The sequence below is a fragment of the Perognathus longimembris genome, chromosome 17 (genome assembly GCF_023159225.1).
Source record: "Perognathus longimembris pacificus isolate PPM17 chromosome 17, ASM2315922v1, whole genome shotgun sequence".
In the NCBI taxonomy this organism is placed as follows: Eukaryota; Metazoa; Chordata; class Mammalia; order Rodentia; family Heteromyidae; genus Perognathus; species Perognathus longimembris.
The window spans coordinates 7,025,104-7,042,249 of NC_063177.1; the positions used below are offsets into that span (position 1 = coordinate 7,025,104).

General features: G+C 55.0%; 1 protein-coding gene across 4 annotated transcripts; it reads right to left on the reverse strand.

Moving 5' to 3' along the window:
- Positions 1-421: 421 nt before the first annotated feature.
- Positions 422-16,808, reverse strand: Nlgn2 (neuroligin 2). Of its 4 annotated transcripts, none has more exons than XM_048366029.1 (8): positions 16,070-16,808; positions 12,861-13,560; positions 9,019-9,069; positions 6,896-7,045; positions 6,398-6,583; positions 6,093-6,285; positions 4,532-5,128; positions 422-3,261 (listed from the first exon to the last, which is right to left on the reverse strand). In XM_048366029.1, exons 2-8 carry the CDS (start codon positions 13,315-13,317, stop codon positions 2,388-2,390), a joined length of 2,508 nt encoding a protein of 835 aa, XP_048221986.1. In that variant the 5' UTR covers positions 13,318-13,560; positions 16,070-16,808; the 3' UTR covers positions 422-2,387. The 4 variants fall into 4 exon arrangements, with proteins under 4 accessions (XP_048221986.1, XP_048221989.1, XP_048221988.1 ...); XM_048366032.1 differs by having other exon boundaries at positions 12,861-13,113; positions 16,070-16,803; XM_048366031.1 differs by lacking the exon at positions 16,070-16,808 and adding an exon at positions 14,264-14,814.
- Positions 16,809-17,146: the final 338 nt, after the last annotated feature.

A 17,146-nucleotide genomic window follows, 5' to 3' on the forward strand; every position in this document is an offset into this window, starting at 1 on the left:
CAGCCTTCTGAGTAGATAGATAGGGTTATGGACACTAGCTATTGGCACCCGGTCAGCCATGTGGATCTGGGGCTTGAACTCAGGGCCTGAGCACTGATACCTGAACTTCTTGGTCTCAAGGCTAGCGCACTACCACTTGAACCATAGTACCACTTCCAGCCTTTTATGTTTAGGTGGGACCAAGGTATTGAACCCAGGGCTTCGGGCATGCTAGACAAGCACTCTACCGCTAAGCCACACTCCCAGCTCAGGATTTTGATCTTAATTTGTAAGACAATCCCATTACCATGTCAACTTAACCCAGCACCACCTCTTCCTCCTCAGTCACTGAATGAGGGCTGTACTCTTCCCGTACCACCAACTCCTAACATAACAGCAGACACACCAACAGTTAAACTTTTATATTTACAATATTGTCTTCATCTTTTGCCAGGTTTAAAAATGTGTACAGAGCCGCAAAGGATTGGGGTAGGGACATAGGATTGTTCTGGAGGGGCTAGGCATTGGAGTCCGTGGCTGTATCTTGGGGTCCCCCAGCCCCCTCCATGCCTCACTGGGGGCATCTGCCTACAGGGCTCAGGGCCCAGGTCGCTAGCATTTGGAGGGCATGGTTGTTCCAAGAGGAACTAGACCAGGTAAGGAGAAGGTAAGGAGAAAATAACTTTTCCATGAGTGGAAGCAGGAGAAAGGACAGTTGTGGCAAAGTTCTGGGACTCAAGACCAGGGTCTCTGGATCTGGGTGTCAGTGAAAGCCAGTACCCATCACTACTCAAGTCTGGCACTACCATAACACAGAAAGCCATCCAGCACATGAGGACTCATTTGTTCCCTGGTGTCCACTGAAAACCCTTCCTGACATCCTTCTTCATGGAGGATTAGGGACCTCTGGGCAGTTGCCTTGCGGTGCTTTCAAATTCTTGCTGGTATCTGCCACAAGCCCTATCCTCACAGGCTTCCAACTGCTCCTCAGTGCCGCAGGCCTCATTCTCTCCCCCAACCAACCTGGTCCCTTCCTCTCCTCCATCCATTGCTGCTTTCCTTCAGCCCTGCTGTCAGGGAGGGTTGGCTGGTTAAAGGAGGGAAGGAGAGAAAGTTGGTCTGACCCTGAGATGGGGGACAGCTTTAAAGAGGGAAATGGGGATGGAGAATGGGGAACTTAGGCAGAGAGGGGCAACTATAGGGAACAAGACACAGGCGGGGTGGGGTGGGGGCCTTCTTAGCTGCCATGTGCCCCTGTCCTGTGTTCCATCTTGCCCTAAGACTGGGGGGTCCTTGGCACATTTTGAGGGTTTCCCTCCCCCAAACATATCTATTCAGTTTGGCACAGATGAGCAATGATCTGAGGACTAAGGGAAAGGCTATCCTCAGGCCCTGTGAGGGCTTTGGTCAAACATGCATGGCCTCTTTGGGTGGCATGTGCCATGCCTCCCCTTTTCCTGCCCTGTGCGCCCCCCCCCCCAATCCAGCATCTTCCCCCAGCTCTGTCAACTTGAAGCTTGTTCCTACTTGCTGTGTGAGTAGGAACTGAGTGCTGGGCCTGAGGTGGGGGGGGAGGAGGGGGACAGGGGGATGCGGGGAAGTGCTGGGGAGAGGGGGACCCTCTGCCTGGGAAACACACATCCACATGCAACATCATGTTCCCACTCAGCGAAATGTGTCCTGGACCACGGGGAAGTGTTTCCAGGCAGCACCGGGATGCACAGGTCTCCTTCCTTTCCCTGGCAGGAGAGCTGCGTCTGTTGTCTGTGGAAGGCGAGGGGCTCCCCGGGAGAACGTGCTTCATCTGACTTGTGCCATGGGGGAAACATGCTTTTCAGGAGTGGGGGGGGGGTGGGAGCTGGGGGGAGCCTGTGGTTTCCTTGCTGCCTCCCAGGCACCACCTGGTGTTGTCTGGTGGCCAAGGGTCACACTATGTGATTGCATCACTTCCAGGGTCTCCAGGGGGAATGGAGAGGGAGGGACAGGAAGAAGGCATGAGGGAACAGGATTCTGGGGTACAAATCCCCCCAGAAATTCTTTGAGGGGGTCAACATGTGTCCAGGGTGGCAAGAAAAAAAAACAAAACACCTCACCCTGCACATGGGAAAACACCCCCTCAGGAAAGCACGCCTCCACGCGGGAAAAGACTTCTGAATTTCCACAGTCCAAAGACTGGTGTCCCAACAGAGGGCAAAAAACAGCCCCAGGTGTTCAAAAGCCCAGGTCCAGAGAAGAGAATGGGGAAAACACGCATCCCGGTGGGGAATCCAGTGTCCACCTTCCCACTGGCCGATGATGTGTGACAGCTCCACAGGAGAAACGCCAGGTGCCAAGTCCTCCTCCCTGCCTTCAGAGTGGCTGGGCTGGGGAGGGCAAGAGAGGGGAGGAGATCCTCCCCACGCCGCCCCCTATACCCGAGTGGTGGAGTGGGGATGGGGTAGCGTGTTGTTGTGGCTGGCAGCGGCAGGGGGAGGCGGGGGGAAGGGCCCGAAGGGATGGAGAGAAGGGGGTGGTGGCGGTGGTGGTGGCCCCAGGCCACTGGGCAGCAGGGTCAGGGCCCCTGGGGCCAAAAGAGGCACATCGTCTGGTGCCCGGCGCAGGGCCAGGGTGTAGTCGGGTGGGCAGGCAGGGCGCAGGGCCTCAACAGGGTCCACCCCAACGCCGCCACCCCGCTTCAGCTGCAGGGAAACCAGCTCCTCTTCTGGGGGCAGCTCCCGGCCCGCAGCAGGAAGCAGGGGGCCCCCACCAGGCATGCCGGACCCGGAGCCTCCAGGCGGGCTGAGCCGCCGGCACCGCAGCTCCTGCCGCCGGTCCCGCTTGTAGTAGAGGGCTGCAAAGGCCAGGATGTTGAGGAAGAGGAGGGAGGCACCCACGGCCACAGTGACACTTAGCTCCGTGGAGTAGTCTCGAGAATCCCCAGGGAAGCGGTCGTAGGCCCTCGGGCCTGGCTCCGGCTCCGGCTCAGGTGGCAGGGTGGCAGGTGGTGGGGGCCGGCGTGTGCCTGGGGCACCGGGAGGAGGGCGAGGTGGCCAGCGCGTGGCATAGGGCGGCAGGCGTGTGGTGGTGGTGAAGAGCTCCGTGTGCAGGTTGTGCAGGTGGGGCACCAGCTCCAGCCAGAAGGCCACCTTGTTGGCTCGGTAGTTGTCGCGGACACGTGGCTTCAAGCCAATGTGCAGGTACTGCTTCTCCTTGCTGTTGAACTTGCTCCACACCACCTCTTCAAAGCGGTTGGGCTTGGTGTGAATGAACTTGGTGTCCTGGGGCACCGGCTGGTTGGGGTCGCTGTAGGCATAGGAGAGCAAGAAAAGGAGGGGTGTGAGTGTGAGGTTCCACAGGAAGGAGCAGACAGAGGCAGAAGGAGGGGGAAATAGCAAGGAAGCCAGTTAATCAGAGGGCTAAGATCTGAAGATCCCCAGTTCAAAGCCAGCCCATGCAGGAAAAGTCTGTGGAAGTCGAATGTGGCTCAAGTGGTAGAGCACCAGCTTTAAGAAAGAAAGAGGGCTGGGAATGTGGCTTAGTGGTAGAGTGCTTGCCTTGCATGCATGAAGCCCTGGGTTCAATTCCTCAGTACCACATAAACAGAAAAAGCCGGAAGAGGTGCTGGCTCAACTGGTAGAGCTCTAGCCTTAAGCAAAGAGAGGCTCAGGGACAGAGCCCAGACCCTGAGTTCGAGGCCCAAAACTGACAAAAAAAGAAAAAAGAAGAAGAAAGGCAAAAAGAAAGGAAGGAAGGAAATAAGGAAGAGAAGGAAAGAAAGCCAACAAGAGGAAAAAGCCGTAGAGGCAGAGAAATGGACATAGATATGAAAAGAAAAAGATTGCCAGAGGCAGGGCTGGAGAAACAAAGAGGGAGGAAGACAGCCAGAGATAAGGACAGAAGGATAGAGACATACCTAATGTGACAGAAGCTGAGGGTGAGAGAGAGATAGAAACAGAGACAGAGAGACAAAGACACATGAGAAGCTGGGTAATCCCAGCTTCAGGAGACTGAGATTTGAGGATTGAGGTTCAAAGCCAGCTTGGGTAGGAAAGAATGTGAGACTTATCTCCAGTTAACCTCCAGAAAAGCGGAAGTGGCACTGTGGCTCCAATAATAGAGTGCTAGCCTTGAGCTAAAGAACTTAGAGACAGCGCCCAGGCCCAGAGTTCAAGCCCCACAACTAACCAAAAAAAAACCCAAAAGACACATGAGAGATAGCAACACACAGCTTACAGCTAGCCGCCAGAGGTAGCCAAAAGAAAGCAAATCAGAGAGGGAAGGGAAGAGATGTCAGTGAAATTTGGACAACGAGACAGCCCTTATGTCCTTGGATGAAGATCAGAGTTGTCAGACAGGGCCAGAACATTGGTAGGAGTTGGGAGTCAGTGGGGTAAGTCGGCAAGGGGAGGAGAGCTAGACACCAAGCCAAAGCCACCAAGGGAGCCACCAAGAGGAAGGACAGAGGCTAAAGCTCCAACCTCAGGCCTGGTACAGAGAAGGTATTCAGTAGGGTTTGTTGGTCTCAACAGCCAAGGATGGCAAGGGTGCCCCACCCAGACCCTCTGACCCTCACCCGGTCTTGGCGAAGTTGGTCCAGTAGGTCATGACCACTGCGCTGAGCATGACATCATTCTTGGAGAAGTTGCAGGGGAAGAGGTCAGTGGCGCCCACCATAGGCACACCAAATACATAGGGCAGCTCATCTCCATGTGCTGCATCCGCCCACTCTGGCCGGCCCTCGGCCTGGCAGTGGTGATAGAAGGTGTAAAAGTAGACAGGGGATTGGTAGTCAGCATGTAGCTTGGCGGTGGCCACAGCTGGAGCCACCCATTGGTGGTCGGTAAAGAGTGCCAGCAGCGTCTTACGTCGCATCTCACCATTGTCCCGGTCAGCCCAGTCTGTATACATGAACTTGATGGTTTCCCGAAGTACATCCTTGCCCTCTGGGTAACCATACAAATTGTCCACAAAGTTGGAGACAGTAAAGTCAAAAGCACTGGCGGACACACCATCTTCACTCTCTGCAGAATCTTCCACGAACTTGAGGCCCTCTCCCTGGTTGACACCGATGAGCATGTCGTAGTTTAGGAATTCTCCCTGCTGCATGAGGATCTCAGGGTCATCGGGGACGACGTCACCATCCACCACAGGTCCAAAGGCAATATGGTAGCTGGGGAAAAGGGGAAGGGTCTCATTACCTGTTCACTGGCCTCTTCTGGGCCCAAGAGCTCACTAAGCCCACATGTCTTCCCTCTGCCTGAAAGACCCTTCTCCCCTAGTTGAAAACAACCTAGAGAGCCAGGCACTGGTAGCTCACGCCTATAATCTAGCTACTCATGAGGCTGAGTTTGGAGGATCATGATTTGAAGCCAGCCAGGGCAGGAAAGTTGGTAAGACTCTTAGCTCCAATGAACCACCATAAAACCAGGAGTAGCATTATGGCTCAAAGTGGTAGAGTGAAAAAGCTCAGGTACAGCGAATACCCAGGCCCTGAGTTCAAGCCCTATGACTGACCAAAAAGAAGGACAGAAAGACACACAGAAAGACAGACAGAAAGAAAGAAACAAAGGAAGGAAGGAAGGAAGGAAGGAAGGAAGGAAGGAAGGAAGGAAGGAAGGAAGGAAGGAAGGAAGGAAGGAAGGGAAGGAAGAAAGAAAGAAAACAACCTCCGAGGGGGCTGGGAATATGGCCTAGTAGTGGTAAAGTGCTCGCCTCATATACATGAAGCCCTGGGTTCGATTCCTCAGCACCACATATATAGAAAAAGCCGGAAGTGGCACTGTGGCTCAAGTGGTAGTGCTAGCCTTGGGCAAAAAGAAGCCAGGGACAGTGCTCAGGCCCTGAGTTCAAGCCCCAGGACTGGCAAAAAACAAAACAAAGAAAACCACCGAGAGTCCTTCAAGGCACTTGTCCCCTCTCAAATTCTTCCCAAAACATTTCATGGCACCCTGGGCTCACTTGCCCTATTTGACCACCTCTATTGAAGGAAGGAAGGCTGCTAGACGAAGGGCACTAGATGGGCCTGAAGTCCACATCTTTTTGTCCACGGCATGCCTGCAGACACCTCTCACCTCAACCTCCTTAGAAATAGGAAGGAGTGAAGGCTTGAACCCAGCCGCCTCCCACCCCCATACCGGGCTGGCTGCACATCCTGGTCCACCAGTTCCCGGGATGGCTTCCGGCGTAGACACTCCACAGCTTCAGCGCTATCCTCTCGGTCACAGCCCACCTTGGCTGCCAGCAGCCGCGTGTACTTGAGCGGCTGGTAGTTGACAGACCAGCTGGAAATGGCAGTGCCACTCTGGGCAATGGCCTTCTGGAACAGCCCTGGTGGGACAGGCAGACATCAGGGTAGGCTGTGAATATCAGCCAACAGGAGAGGGACTTGAGAGGGTCAGGGCTGTGAGAAGAGTGGGATGGGCTGGAAAGGCTGCAGTACCTTCTGAGTGGTGGGAGAGGATCAGCAAGTTGACACAGGAGGCCCCTGCCCCAGATCCAAAGATGGTGATGCGCTCAGGGTCACCCCCAAAGTGGGCAATGTTTTCACTGAGCCAGCGCAGAGCCTGGATCTGGTCCAGGAGCCCATAGTTGCCTTTTGCAGCCTGGTCTCCAGTGCTGAGGAAACCTGGGGATACAAAAAGAAGGGGCTCCCTGGAGGTGTCAACAGTACCCCTGTCCCCTATCTGGGTACTTTAGTCCAGCCTAGAACCCCTTCCACTGAGTTTACTAAACTTGTACCCCAGACTGTATAAGGCCTTTGAAATCATTTGGTCTAGCCCTGCCAAAGGAACCACAGGCAGGACTTGAAATTCAATAAATCTAGGTCCATGAATGAATATCTAAATGGCTCTTGGTGGAGAAAAAATTCCCCATCCCTTTCTACCAGGTCTGCCTCCCAGATTCTGCCCCACCCCCAAAGTTGGCCACCCACCCTCACCTAGCACCCCAAGGCGGTAGTTGAGCGTGGCTACGATGACATTGCCATAGGCGGCCAGGACTGAGCCATCAAACATGTTTCCAGTGCCCTCCATGTAGGAGCCTCCATGTAGGAACAGCATCACAGGCTTCTTCCCAGAGTCCCGGATATCTGCGCAGGGAGAGGGTGGCAGGTGGGCCAGGAGATTGGGGATAAGGACACAGTCAGACCAGAAGCAACATACCAGAGCTCTCAGGCCTACTGAAGACCAGCCAGGAGCTCAGAGGACTTGTCACTCCCATCCCTGGGGGGGCAAGACCGGATTCCCCTTCCTCCCTCCCTCCCACCCCAGCTAGTCCTGGAGGGAGGTCCCTCCTAACCCTCGACCAGCATGTATCCCAAGCACATCACCAGATGCCGGGCAGAGCTCCCAAACAGCCCAATAAGGCCAGGGTAGGAGGCCACTCTCAGGGTGCCTGCTGGAGCCCAGGACCCCTCCACACACACAGTAAAAGTCCCTCCTGGTCCTAGGAGGAGGGCACAGAGGCTGGAGGTGCTGGGAGGGTCCTGGCATTTCCTCAGACTCATGCTTTGGCCCTGACTCCACATGGCACCCTGGTCTGTGGGTGAGGGGTGTCAAGCCCTAGGGTCCCTGGGGGCTCAGTCTCTTCCCCGCCCTAATTCCTTTCTAGGTCACCTCCCCAGTTACCATAGCAACCCCCAGCCTAATTAGTGTGGCAGGAGGAGGCAGGGTGGGAAAGAGCCTGCCTAATGAAGCCAGGGTGGAACTCTGAATCTTAGACCCCCATAGACTGGCCTGAACTGGGAAGTGGTGCTGGATCCCTCCCCTGCCACATCCCCAAAGGATCCTTTAATAACTGCCACACATAGTAGGCCACATACTACTCTCAAGACTGGATAGGACTGAGGGGTGACAACTTCCCAAAGAGGATGGGGATCTAAAAGGGCCTGCCAAGGTCCCCAAGGCTAGAGTCCCATCCACTGGAACTCCCTCAGGATTCAGCCACAGTAACAGTGCTGGGTCACCTGGGCTTTCTTAACACCTGTCATCTCTGACTCACCTAGGTGCTCAAACTGGAGGTATGTTTGGACCCTCACAGCTGGTCCCCAGCACCTGGGCCACCTCCCTCATCCTTTCTTCAAGCCAGAAGGCCAGCCAGTGGGTTACTAGGCCATTCCCCTGGACCCTTCCCAGCTAGTTCCTGCCTCTGTCTCTTTAGGCCTTTTGGGTAGTCTCTTGCTCCCAGGTGGGCACCCCCTATGTGTCATCCCCAAATCCTCTTCATTCCTAACTTTCCAGCATTTTCCAGCTGGAAGCTCTTTTCCCTCCAAAGCCCTGGCTAACATGTCTTTGATTACTTGCCCTCCTCCCACCACCCCTCTCCCAGTGTGGGGGAGGGGAGTCAGAAAGGGAAGGTTCCAGGAAGAGGGGCTGGGGGCAACAAGAATTCAAAACCAACAACAAAAAACAAGATCAAGAAAGAAGAAAGAAAGAAAAAAACAACAACCAAAAAGCAAGAAGCTCTGGGGCAGATTTCAACAAGAAAAGAAAAAATAAAAATAAAAAGCTCCATCTTGGAAAAAAAGAAAAAAATTGTTTGCATTTTTTTTCAAAATTTTGTGGTGAAACTTCAAGATATTGGGCCCTGTGATAAAAAATTTCCAAATACTTTGATTCAAATGTTCACATTTTCTGTGTCTGACTGGCGATTTGATTTCTGATGTTTCAATTGTGTCATCAATTTGCCAATGTAATTTTTTTCCAAATAGTATTTTTCTCCAAATTAAATTTTTTCCAAATAGTATATTTCATGTCTCAAAATAGTCCAAATTTCTTTCGAATTCAGAACATTTTATTCAATTTCTTTCTGATACTTCCAATTTCCACCATAGTTAACTTTTCTTGCAAGTTTTCTAGTGGGTCCAACATTGTTCAAATTTCGTTTGAAGTTTTCATAATTTTTTTCCAATTAAAATTTTTTCTTTTCTTTTTTTTTTCCCTTCACTTTTTAGTTAGGAGAACGACTGAGGGGCCTTGAGGACTACGGGGCATTTAGTTAGGGGCAGGGCCATAAACTCCTCTTATAAGCAACCACATGCAGCAGCGGGATTTTTAAATCTACCTGTGTCTGGCGGATTGAGCGTCGCCTCGTCACGTTTTTTTGTGAGCGGACCTAAGACCGGGAACACAAAACAGAGAAAAAAGGACAATTTTGTGGGGAAAGATGGGGGTCAGGGGAGGTGGTGGATGGGGAGGGGAGGAGAGAAAGCAGAAAAGGAGAGGGTGGGGAGAGGCAGAAAAAATAAGCCAAAAAAAGCAAAATTTGTTTGCAAGAAAAAGAAACCAAGAAAAGAGAAAAACGTTTCTATAACCCAGTTTTGTTCCCCTCCCCAGAAAAAGTCATGCCCCAAAGAAAAGGTGGGTTTATTTTTTTGTTTTGTTTTGTTTTTTGGAGAGTAAGATGCCTGAGTGGTCTGAGGCCTGTCTTAAAACATATGGACTCTTGGCTGGAAAGAATTTGGGTTGTTGTGTATTTGCTAGTTGCTGGAAATGAAAAGGTGTTAGAGGGGGTGGGGTCGGAGGGAGGGGGAGCCCTGGAGACCAAGGCTGGCTTGCCAGCCAAGCCACCTCCCAAGGCCTCCTTCAGGGACAGGCAAGTGCTGCCTGCTGCCCCACCCAGGCTGTACAGAGAGGCTAGGCAGAAAAGACTGCTTCCCTCTAGAAAGAAGGCTCTGAAGGGCACTGGGCAGATTGGGGCTGGGGATCGCCCACCTGGCTGCTCACAGCCCCCAGAAGCCCTCTGTTCCTCACTGAAAGGCTGAGTAGGTCAGCTAGGGCTGCCCACCAACCCTGTCTTGCCTGCTGGCATTTCTCTTCCATCCATACTCACAGGCCTGGCTTATCACCTCATCTCCCCAGTATGGGCAAAGCAGGGAAAGGGGTCATCAGGTCTTGCCCTCCACTCCAACTCATCCCTCCACACTCCCACCAACCTCATCCCTTACCCAGGCCTCCTTTCCTCCCTCCCCAGATGGTCAACTTTCCATCAGCTCTACCCGCCCCCACCCAAGCTCCACTGTCAAAGATCCCTCCTCCCCTCTTGATGGGGGTTCATTCTGCAAATGAAATACAGTGCCCTGGGCCAGTGTGACACAGGTGGTGTGTGCACACATTGGAAAACTCGTTGGGAGGGACAGTGTGTCCAGCATCTGAGAAAGGCTCCACACTGGGCTCAGAGATTGGCACCAGGCTTCTTTCAGGTCAGGGGATTGGTCAGAGAAGAGCCGGATCCCAAAGACCTCAGGGCGTTCCTCAGGCTGATTTTTTTTCCCCTCAGTGGCTTCAGAAGGTATGGGCCTGGTCAGCAAGTCCCAGGCTAGCTCTGAAAAATTTCCCTGATGAGCATGGCCCCCATAAGGATCAATTGGGAACAGACTCTTTGTAAGATGATGTAGATGGGGATGAAGTCATCAGGAAGTATGCATGCTTGGGAGAATGTGGTGAGTGTGTGTGTGTGTGTGTGTGTGTGAAAACCTCTTCCTCCCAGAGATGGTGTGAAGAGTCAGTGAGATCACCTGAATGTGTCAGGCCCCAAGCAGGTCTGCAAAACGCAATGGTTAAAAATACAGGTGTGGAGGCAGGGGACAGACAACTTGTATGGAGGTGTTGTTGGCAAGGGACACTTTGTGTAGAGGTGTTAGGGTGGACATTTCAGTGGTGAGAAGTGCTGGTGTTTCACATGGGGGCAGTGATGAGAAAGTCCCATAAGGGTGGACGGCCTCTGTGCAAGTACTGGGATACAGTCTAGAAGTAGGGTTGAGATGAGTCTGGCTAGAGGTCCTGGGATGAGGGACTCATAGCTGGGAGGGCTCCATGCTAGATGGTCCATGAGAGAAGGGAATGTGGAGTGGCTAGCTTTCTTGCGGAGCGAGGGGAAGGTGAGTGAAAAGTGTGCTGAGGTAAATGGACTATATGGACTATGGGGGGATGCTTAGAGCCAGTGGCTCACACCTGTAATCCTAACTCCTAGCTACTCAGAAAGCTGAGATCTGAGGATTTCAGTTTAAAACCAGCCTGGGAAGAAAAGTCTAAGGGACTCTCATTTCTAATAAATTACTAAAAATCTAGAGGTGGAGCTGTGGCTCAAGTGGTAGAGTGCTAGCCTTGAGCAACAACAACAAAAGGCAGGGATAGCACCTAGGCCCTGAGTTCAAAGCCCTAGGACCAGCATGGGCAAGCACACAGACACATGTGTACCCCTCACACACACACTTAATCGTGGGAAGTAGATGTAGAAGGGCATAGGGTGTATGGTCTGCATGGGAGGTAGATGTGGGAGGGGCACAGGGTGTGTGGTCTGCATGAGATGTACATACACTTGAATCTGATCAGTCAAAAAGGTATGCAGTCTCTGCCAGAGGTAGGTATAGTATAGTGCATACGACCGCTAGGTAGACTCTGGGGTAAACTGTGTATGGGAAGTGCTGAAGGTGTTGGGTACTGCACAGTGCACATGCAGGGTTATGAGGGTATAGAGTGTATGTTGGTGTTATTGGAGTGTATGAAATATAGGGGTAGCAGGGAATTTGGTTCTGTGTGAGTGATGGGTTACATACCATTTCAGGAAGTACAGGGCATGTGTACTCTGTGACGCTGTTCAAAATTGTGACTTATGGGGTGTTGGAGCACATGGCTGATGTACTACTGGTTCACTGGGAACAGGATCTGTATTGAGCAGTGGAGCCTCATTCTACTGTGAGAATTGGAGTTTCTGGTCCATAGGTAAGGATACTGGAAACAGCCTGGGGAGAGGGTGCAGCAGTAGACTGGCTCTGTGGAGGTGTGGGCATGCTTTGGTAATGGTAAAATGGTGTATCAGAAGGTAATGTGGGGGTTGTTTGTGAAGATGGCTTTTGGGGTGGCTGGAATCTGATGTAGATAGCTGGAAGGTGTTCTGATTAATCTTCCTGTGTAGGTTGGTGGGTAGAGAACTATCTGGAGGCGTGAGCTGGAGCTTTAGAGAAGTCCTGTAGTAGCCAGGAGTTCATTAACAGAACCGGTAGCTCAGAGCCCCAGGGAGATGATCTGATAGGGACAGGGGGCTGTGCTGTGAGTGGAGGAGCCCTTGGCAAGAAGTTTCTCTGATCCTTCGGGGATATATAAGTATCTCTGTATAAGAGATAGAAATCTCAGTCAGGCACTGGTGGCTCATGTCTGGCTACTCAGAAGGCTGAGATCTGAGGATTTCAGTTTTAAGCCAACTGGGCAGGAAAGTCTGTGAGACTTACCTCCAAATAACCACTAGAAAACCAGAAGTGGTGCTGTGGCTAAAGTGGTAGAGTGCTAGCCTTGAGTGAAAAAGCTCAGGGAAGTGCCCAAGCCCTGACTTCAAGCCCTAACACTGATTTTAAAAAAAATCTCTTATACAGAGATAGAAGAGAAAGGAGGGAGTGAGTACCATCAACAAAGGCAGTCTGCTTAGTTTAGGGGCTCTGGGCCCCCCAGATGATGGACTAATGTCTGCTTAGGTTACCTTGGGAGCAGAGAGCCTGTTCTTAGTGTGTGGCTGCAGCTAAAGTGGGGATGACAAACCCAGGTTTCCAAGCGAGAGGCAGGTCAGGGCTGGAGTGGGCATCTGGGCAGGTGATGGAGCCATCATCAGAACACCTAGGGATTCAGGGGCTGACTGTGTGCTTCTGTGGAGGGAGGGTGGGTGAGCCTGGCACCTGCTACCCTTACCATGGTGTCTAGGGCACACACAACTGGCAGGACGGCTGTCTGTGGGTTGCTCCTGTGGCTGCCTGGCCAAGCGCCCTTACCGTCCTCGGAGGATGTGCAGACCGCAGGGACTCGGGCTCCCCTCAGACCCGCCTCAGGCCCGGGGCCGATTTCAGCGCCCGGGTGTCTGCGTGTGCGTGTGTGGGCTGTGTCCACGGGGCCCCGGCCTCGTGCCCGCGCCCTTACCGTCCTCGGTGGGCACGTAGAGGTTGAGGTACAGGCAGTCCTCGCTCTGGTTCTGAACATAGGTGGCGGCCGCCTCCAGGTTGTCGGTGAACCACACAGGCAGCATGATGGCCGGGAGGGCCCCGTGGAGGTTCTGCGGGCAGGCGGGCGGCAGGGCGGTGGCGTTGCGCACGCCGGGCCACGAGGCGGGCGCCTCGGGCGGCTGGAAGCGGCGGGCACCCAGGGGCGGCGTGGCGTAGGGCACGCCCAGGAACTGCACGACGGGGCCCAGGATCTCGTTGTTGAGCTCGCGCCGCACGCCGCGCACTCGCCCGTAGGCCGTGCTCACCACCGGGAAGCGCTCCTCCCCGAGGCTGCCGAGCCCCGGGCCCGGGCCGCCGGGGGCGCCGCCGCCGGGACCCCCTCCCCCGCGCTGCGCCCCAGCCAGCCCCACCAGACACAGCGCCAGGAGCCACATGCTGATCGGGGACCCCCCCCTCCCTCCCCGGGACCCCCCCCCTCGGAGAGAGAGAGAAGGGGGGGGAGAGGGAGGGAGACCTCCCTCGCCCCAGGAGGGAGGAGGGGGCAGGAACAGGAAAGAGGAGGGGGGCTGGGAGGGACCTAGGTTAGACTGGACCGAGAACGGGTCTGTTCCTCTCCATGGAGGGGGCAAGGGGTGGGGAAAGGGAAGGAGGTCAGAGACTGTGCAGGCAGGCCCGACCTGCGGGAGTAGGAAGGGCACGATGTGCAAGAAACAGACAGACAGACAAGACAGACGGACACAGAAAGGCAGAGAGGGGAAGGGAAGTTGGATGGGACGGACAGTAAGGAGTGGGGAAACAGAAGAGACAGTGGTTAGTGACTTGGATTTCAGACCAAGTTGTCCCGTTCTTCCTCCCACAGTCCCGCCCCCCCTCCAACCCCCAGCTCCCGCGCCCCTCAGCTACCCTCTTCTCTCAACAGAGACCCGGATTGGGAATGGGAGTCAGATGATCAGAGCAGTCACAGGACAGAGGTGAGCACCCTAAACCTAATGCTACCCTTCCTAACCTTTTTTTTTTTTAACTTTAATTTTTGTGGTGCTGGGGGATCAAACCCAGGGTCTTGGGTATGATAGCCTTCCCAGCTTCTTTATCCCTAACAAGAGGGGGCAGAGGAGTCCCAGTCCCCACCTCCCTGGGAGAGGGAATGAGATAGACAAGAGAAAAATAAAAATACCAAGTCATTAATTAGCAGGAAGTGGCGGGTTTGTTTATATGTGTTAATTACTCCTGAGCTGTAATTTCATGGTGAGGAACCCCCACCCCAGGCCAGACTGGGGCCTTTCTTTGGACTGTACAAACCCAGCACCTTCTCTTCCCTTCAACATACCATTCCCTAAGGATTAGTGCAACCTAGGACCCTCTTTCTTCTCAGGCCCTTACATTTCTTCCCTCCGAAGTTGGGGTGCTTAGAGGCACGAGTTAGAGTAGGGAGGGGATGTTGAAGGGGCAAATCCGGGGACAGATGCGTGATCCTGCAGCCGGTTGCTGGGCGACGGGATGCTGCCCTGCAATGTTACCTCGGCAACCGGCTGCAGCTTTAACCCTGGAAAGGGGGGGGGCGTTTAGAGAAAAAGGGGAAGGGGCTGTCTTGGTTGTAGGATCCATTCAGGGCATGAGAGGGAGGGGAGAGGCATAAGACAGAATACTAGAGTTTCCCCAACCTTAGCATAGAGGAAGAAAGAAGTATATATGTAGATGAAAGAGGAACCCAGGGGTACAGAAAACCATAAAAATTATCTACCTTTGCCCCCCCTCCCCTTAGCTAATCATAGCCCTGAGCTCTAGTGACCAGGCTTCTGGCTGGGAAAAAGGGGTTGCTAAGGTGGGCTTGAGGAGGCAGTAAATGAGCCCACTAACTACCCCTCCCACTCCACAGCCTTGGACCCCAGACAACACTTCTTTGCACAGCCTTTTGACCTATGTACTGGGGGCATATTTAAGCTTTCTTCTTATCCCATGCCATCCCATCCCATCCCATCCATTCACCCTCCCCTTCCCCTTGCCAGTTTGCCACCTTTGCTGCTCTGAAGCCTGGGCTGCTCAGGGCAGTAGAGTCAGGACAGAGAAGAGACCAGACAAAAGGGGCAGACACCCAGGCCATTTCAAGGAGCCCCCCATCCCCCCCAAACCATCCGCTAGAGCTGTTTGCTGACACGGGGTTTTCGGAGCCAGGCGCCAGCCCGCGGGTGGCTCTCTGCAGGTGTCAATTTATTCCAGAGATGAGGACACAGGAATCCTTTCCACTCACACTCAACCATGCCCTCCCCCTCTTTAGGTCTGGTTAAGCTCCAGTTTGCTCTTCCATCACCTAGGTGGGGGCGAGCTTGATTTAGTCCCCTAGGATTTCCACTTCTTGTATCAGGCTGGGCTCAGCCACCTTGGCCTTGCTTCCCCCCCACCCCCCAATCAACTGGGCCTGCATGCCACCCCTCTTCTTTGGGGTACTTTGGGCCCCTGGCTTCTTCTCCTCTGCCCAGCTTTCTCTCTCTTCTGCCCTCCCACTGGAGCCCCCCTTCCCTCTTACCGTATCCTCCCCCCTTCCCCATCTTTCTCCTCTCCATAGCGCTCCCTCAGAGCAGCTTTCCTCGGCTTTTTCCAGCTTGCTCCAGCTCTTGCCTTCAGTCTCTGGCTCCTTAGTCTTTTTTCATTTCACTCTTGTACATCTCTCTCCTTGGTGCCCCTCATTTTTCCTTCTCCAAATACCTTCCCCAGTTTTTTCTCTCTCTCCCTCTCCCTGTCTTTCCATGTCTCTGTCTCCCCCATTTTCTCTCCCCATCTCTGCCACATCTTCCTCCCCCTCCTCCCCATCCTTCAACCGCCTTGCTCTCTCCATTCCAGCTCAGGCCCGACTCCCCAGTCGGGGAGAGTTGAGGGATGGGGGCTCAGGCCGCAGCCCCCCCCTCCTTCCCGCAGTGGGGAAAATGGCTTGGCTGGGAAAGGGAGGAGGAGGGGGGAGGGGGAGATGGGAACACACGGGGTCTGTGGGTCCATTCAAAGGATCATTCATGGACTGGAGAGAGGCAGAGACAAAGAGACCAAGACGCAGAGACACGGCGAGAGCATCCCTAGGCGGAGACACGCAGACAGAGCAGGCTGGGGGAAACCGGGTGCAGTGAGGGAGTCAGGGAGGGAGACCCCAGTGGACCGCCACACAAGGCCCCCCACCCAGCCTGATTTAGCTCCTACCTGGCTCAGCCCTGGGGCCGTGGTGCCTCCATCCAGGGCTCCGAGTAGGGGGCGGACGGGCTTCGGGAGGGGGGCGGCGGCCTCTGAGCCCCCGCGGCCCCGCAGGCCCAGCCCCCGCCCGCAGCGCCTCACCCGGCGGGGGAGGGGGATCGCCCCAGCCCCGGGGGGCGGGGCCGGGATCCAGTCGATCCCCGGGAAGAGAGAGCCTAGGGTATGAGGTCAGGGGGAGCCCGAGAACAGGGAACCCCGCAGTGGGGACAGCAGAGCCTGGAGGGAGCAACGAGGCAGTACTGGACAGAAGATCCAGTGGCTCTTGTGCCGGCTTCGAGGGACCAGAAGGCGGTCCAGGCGGAGGATCCTACGGGATCGGGTGCTGGAGGAGGAGTCCACGGCAATCCCCAGGGGCCCGGGGCCTCGGAGCGCAGGATCCGCGGTGTAGGGGCAAGGATCCAGCCGGAATCCTCGGGGAGGGGGAGGGATCTAGTCGATCCCGAGGGCGTGCGGGAGGGGGAGGTCCAAGGAGTCAGAAGAGGGCGGGAGCGGAGTCCAGAGCCTCCAGGCAGAGGTCGGCGCGGCTCCGAGGAGGAAAGGCGGGGGTGGGAGGGAGGCTTCTGGGGAAGCTCAGCATCCAGGAGGCCCGGACTCCCGGTTCTGCGCGCCAGGGCCCGCCCGCCCCGCGTCCATCCCAGCTAGAGAGTGATGATCCGCCGGCGGAGCAGCCGCAGCAGCCCCGCGCGTCACCGCGCGGCCGCCTCCCCCGCCCCCAGCCGAGAGAGCGGCGCACACCCCCCCGTTCGCACCCGCCTGCCCGCCCGCCCTCTGGAGTGTGGGGGGACTGGAGACGGGGAAGGGGGCGGGAGTGGACAGACGGACGGATGGACGTAGCTGCCTGGGGCAGGGTGGAGACATTTTTCCGGATCTCCCACCCGCGCAGCTTTCGGGGTCGGGGGGTGGGTGGTGGTGGTGGTGGTGAGGGTGGGAGAGTTGAGCTACAGGGGCGGGGCATCGTACGAAGCGGGCGGAGTTTATGGTATCTAGGAGGGGCCATCCGCGAAGTGGGTGTGGCTTAGGTATCCT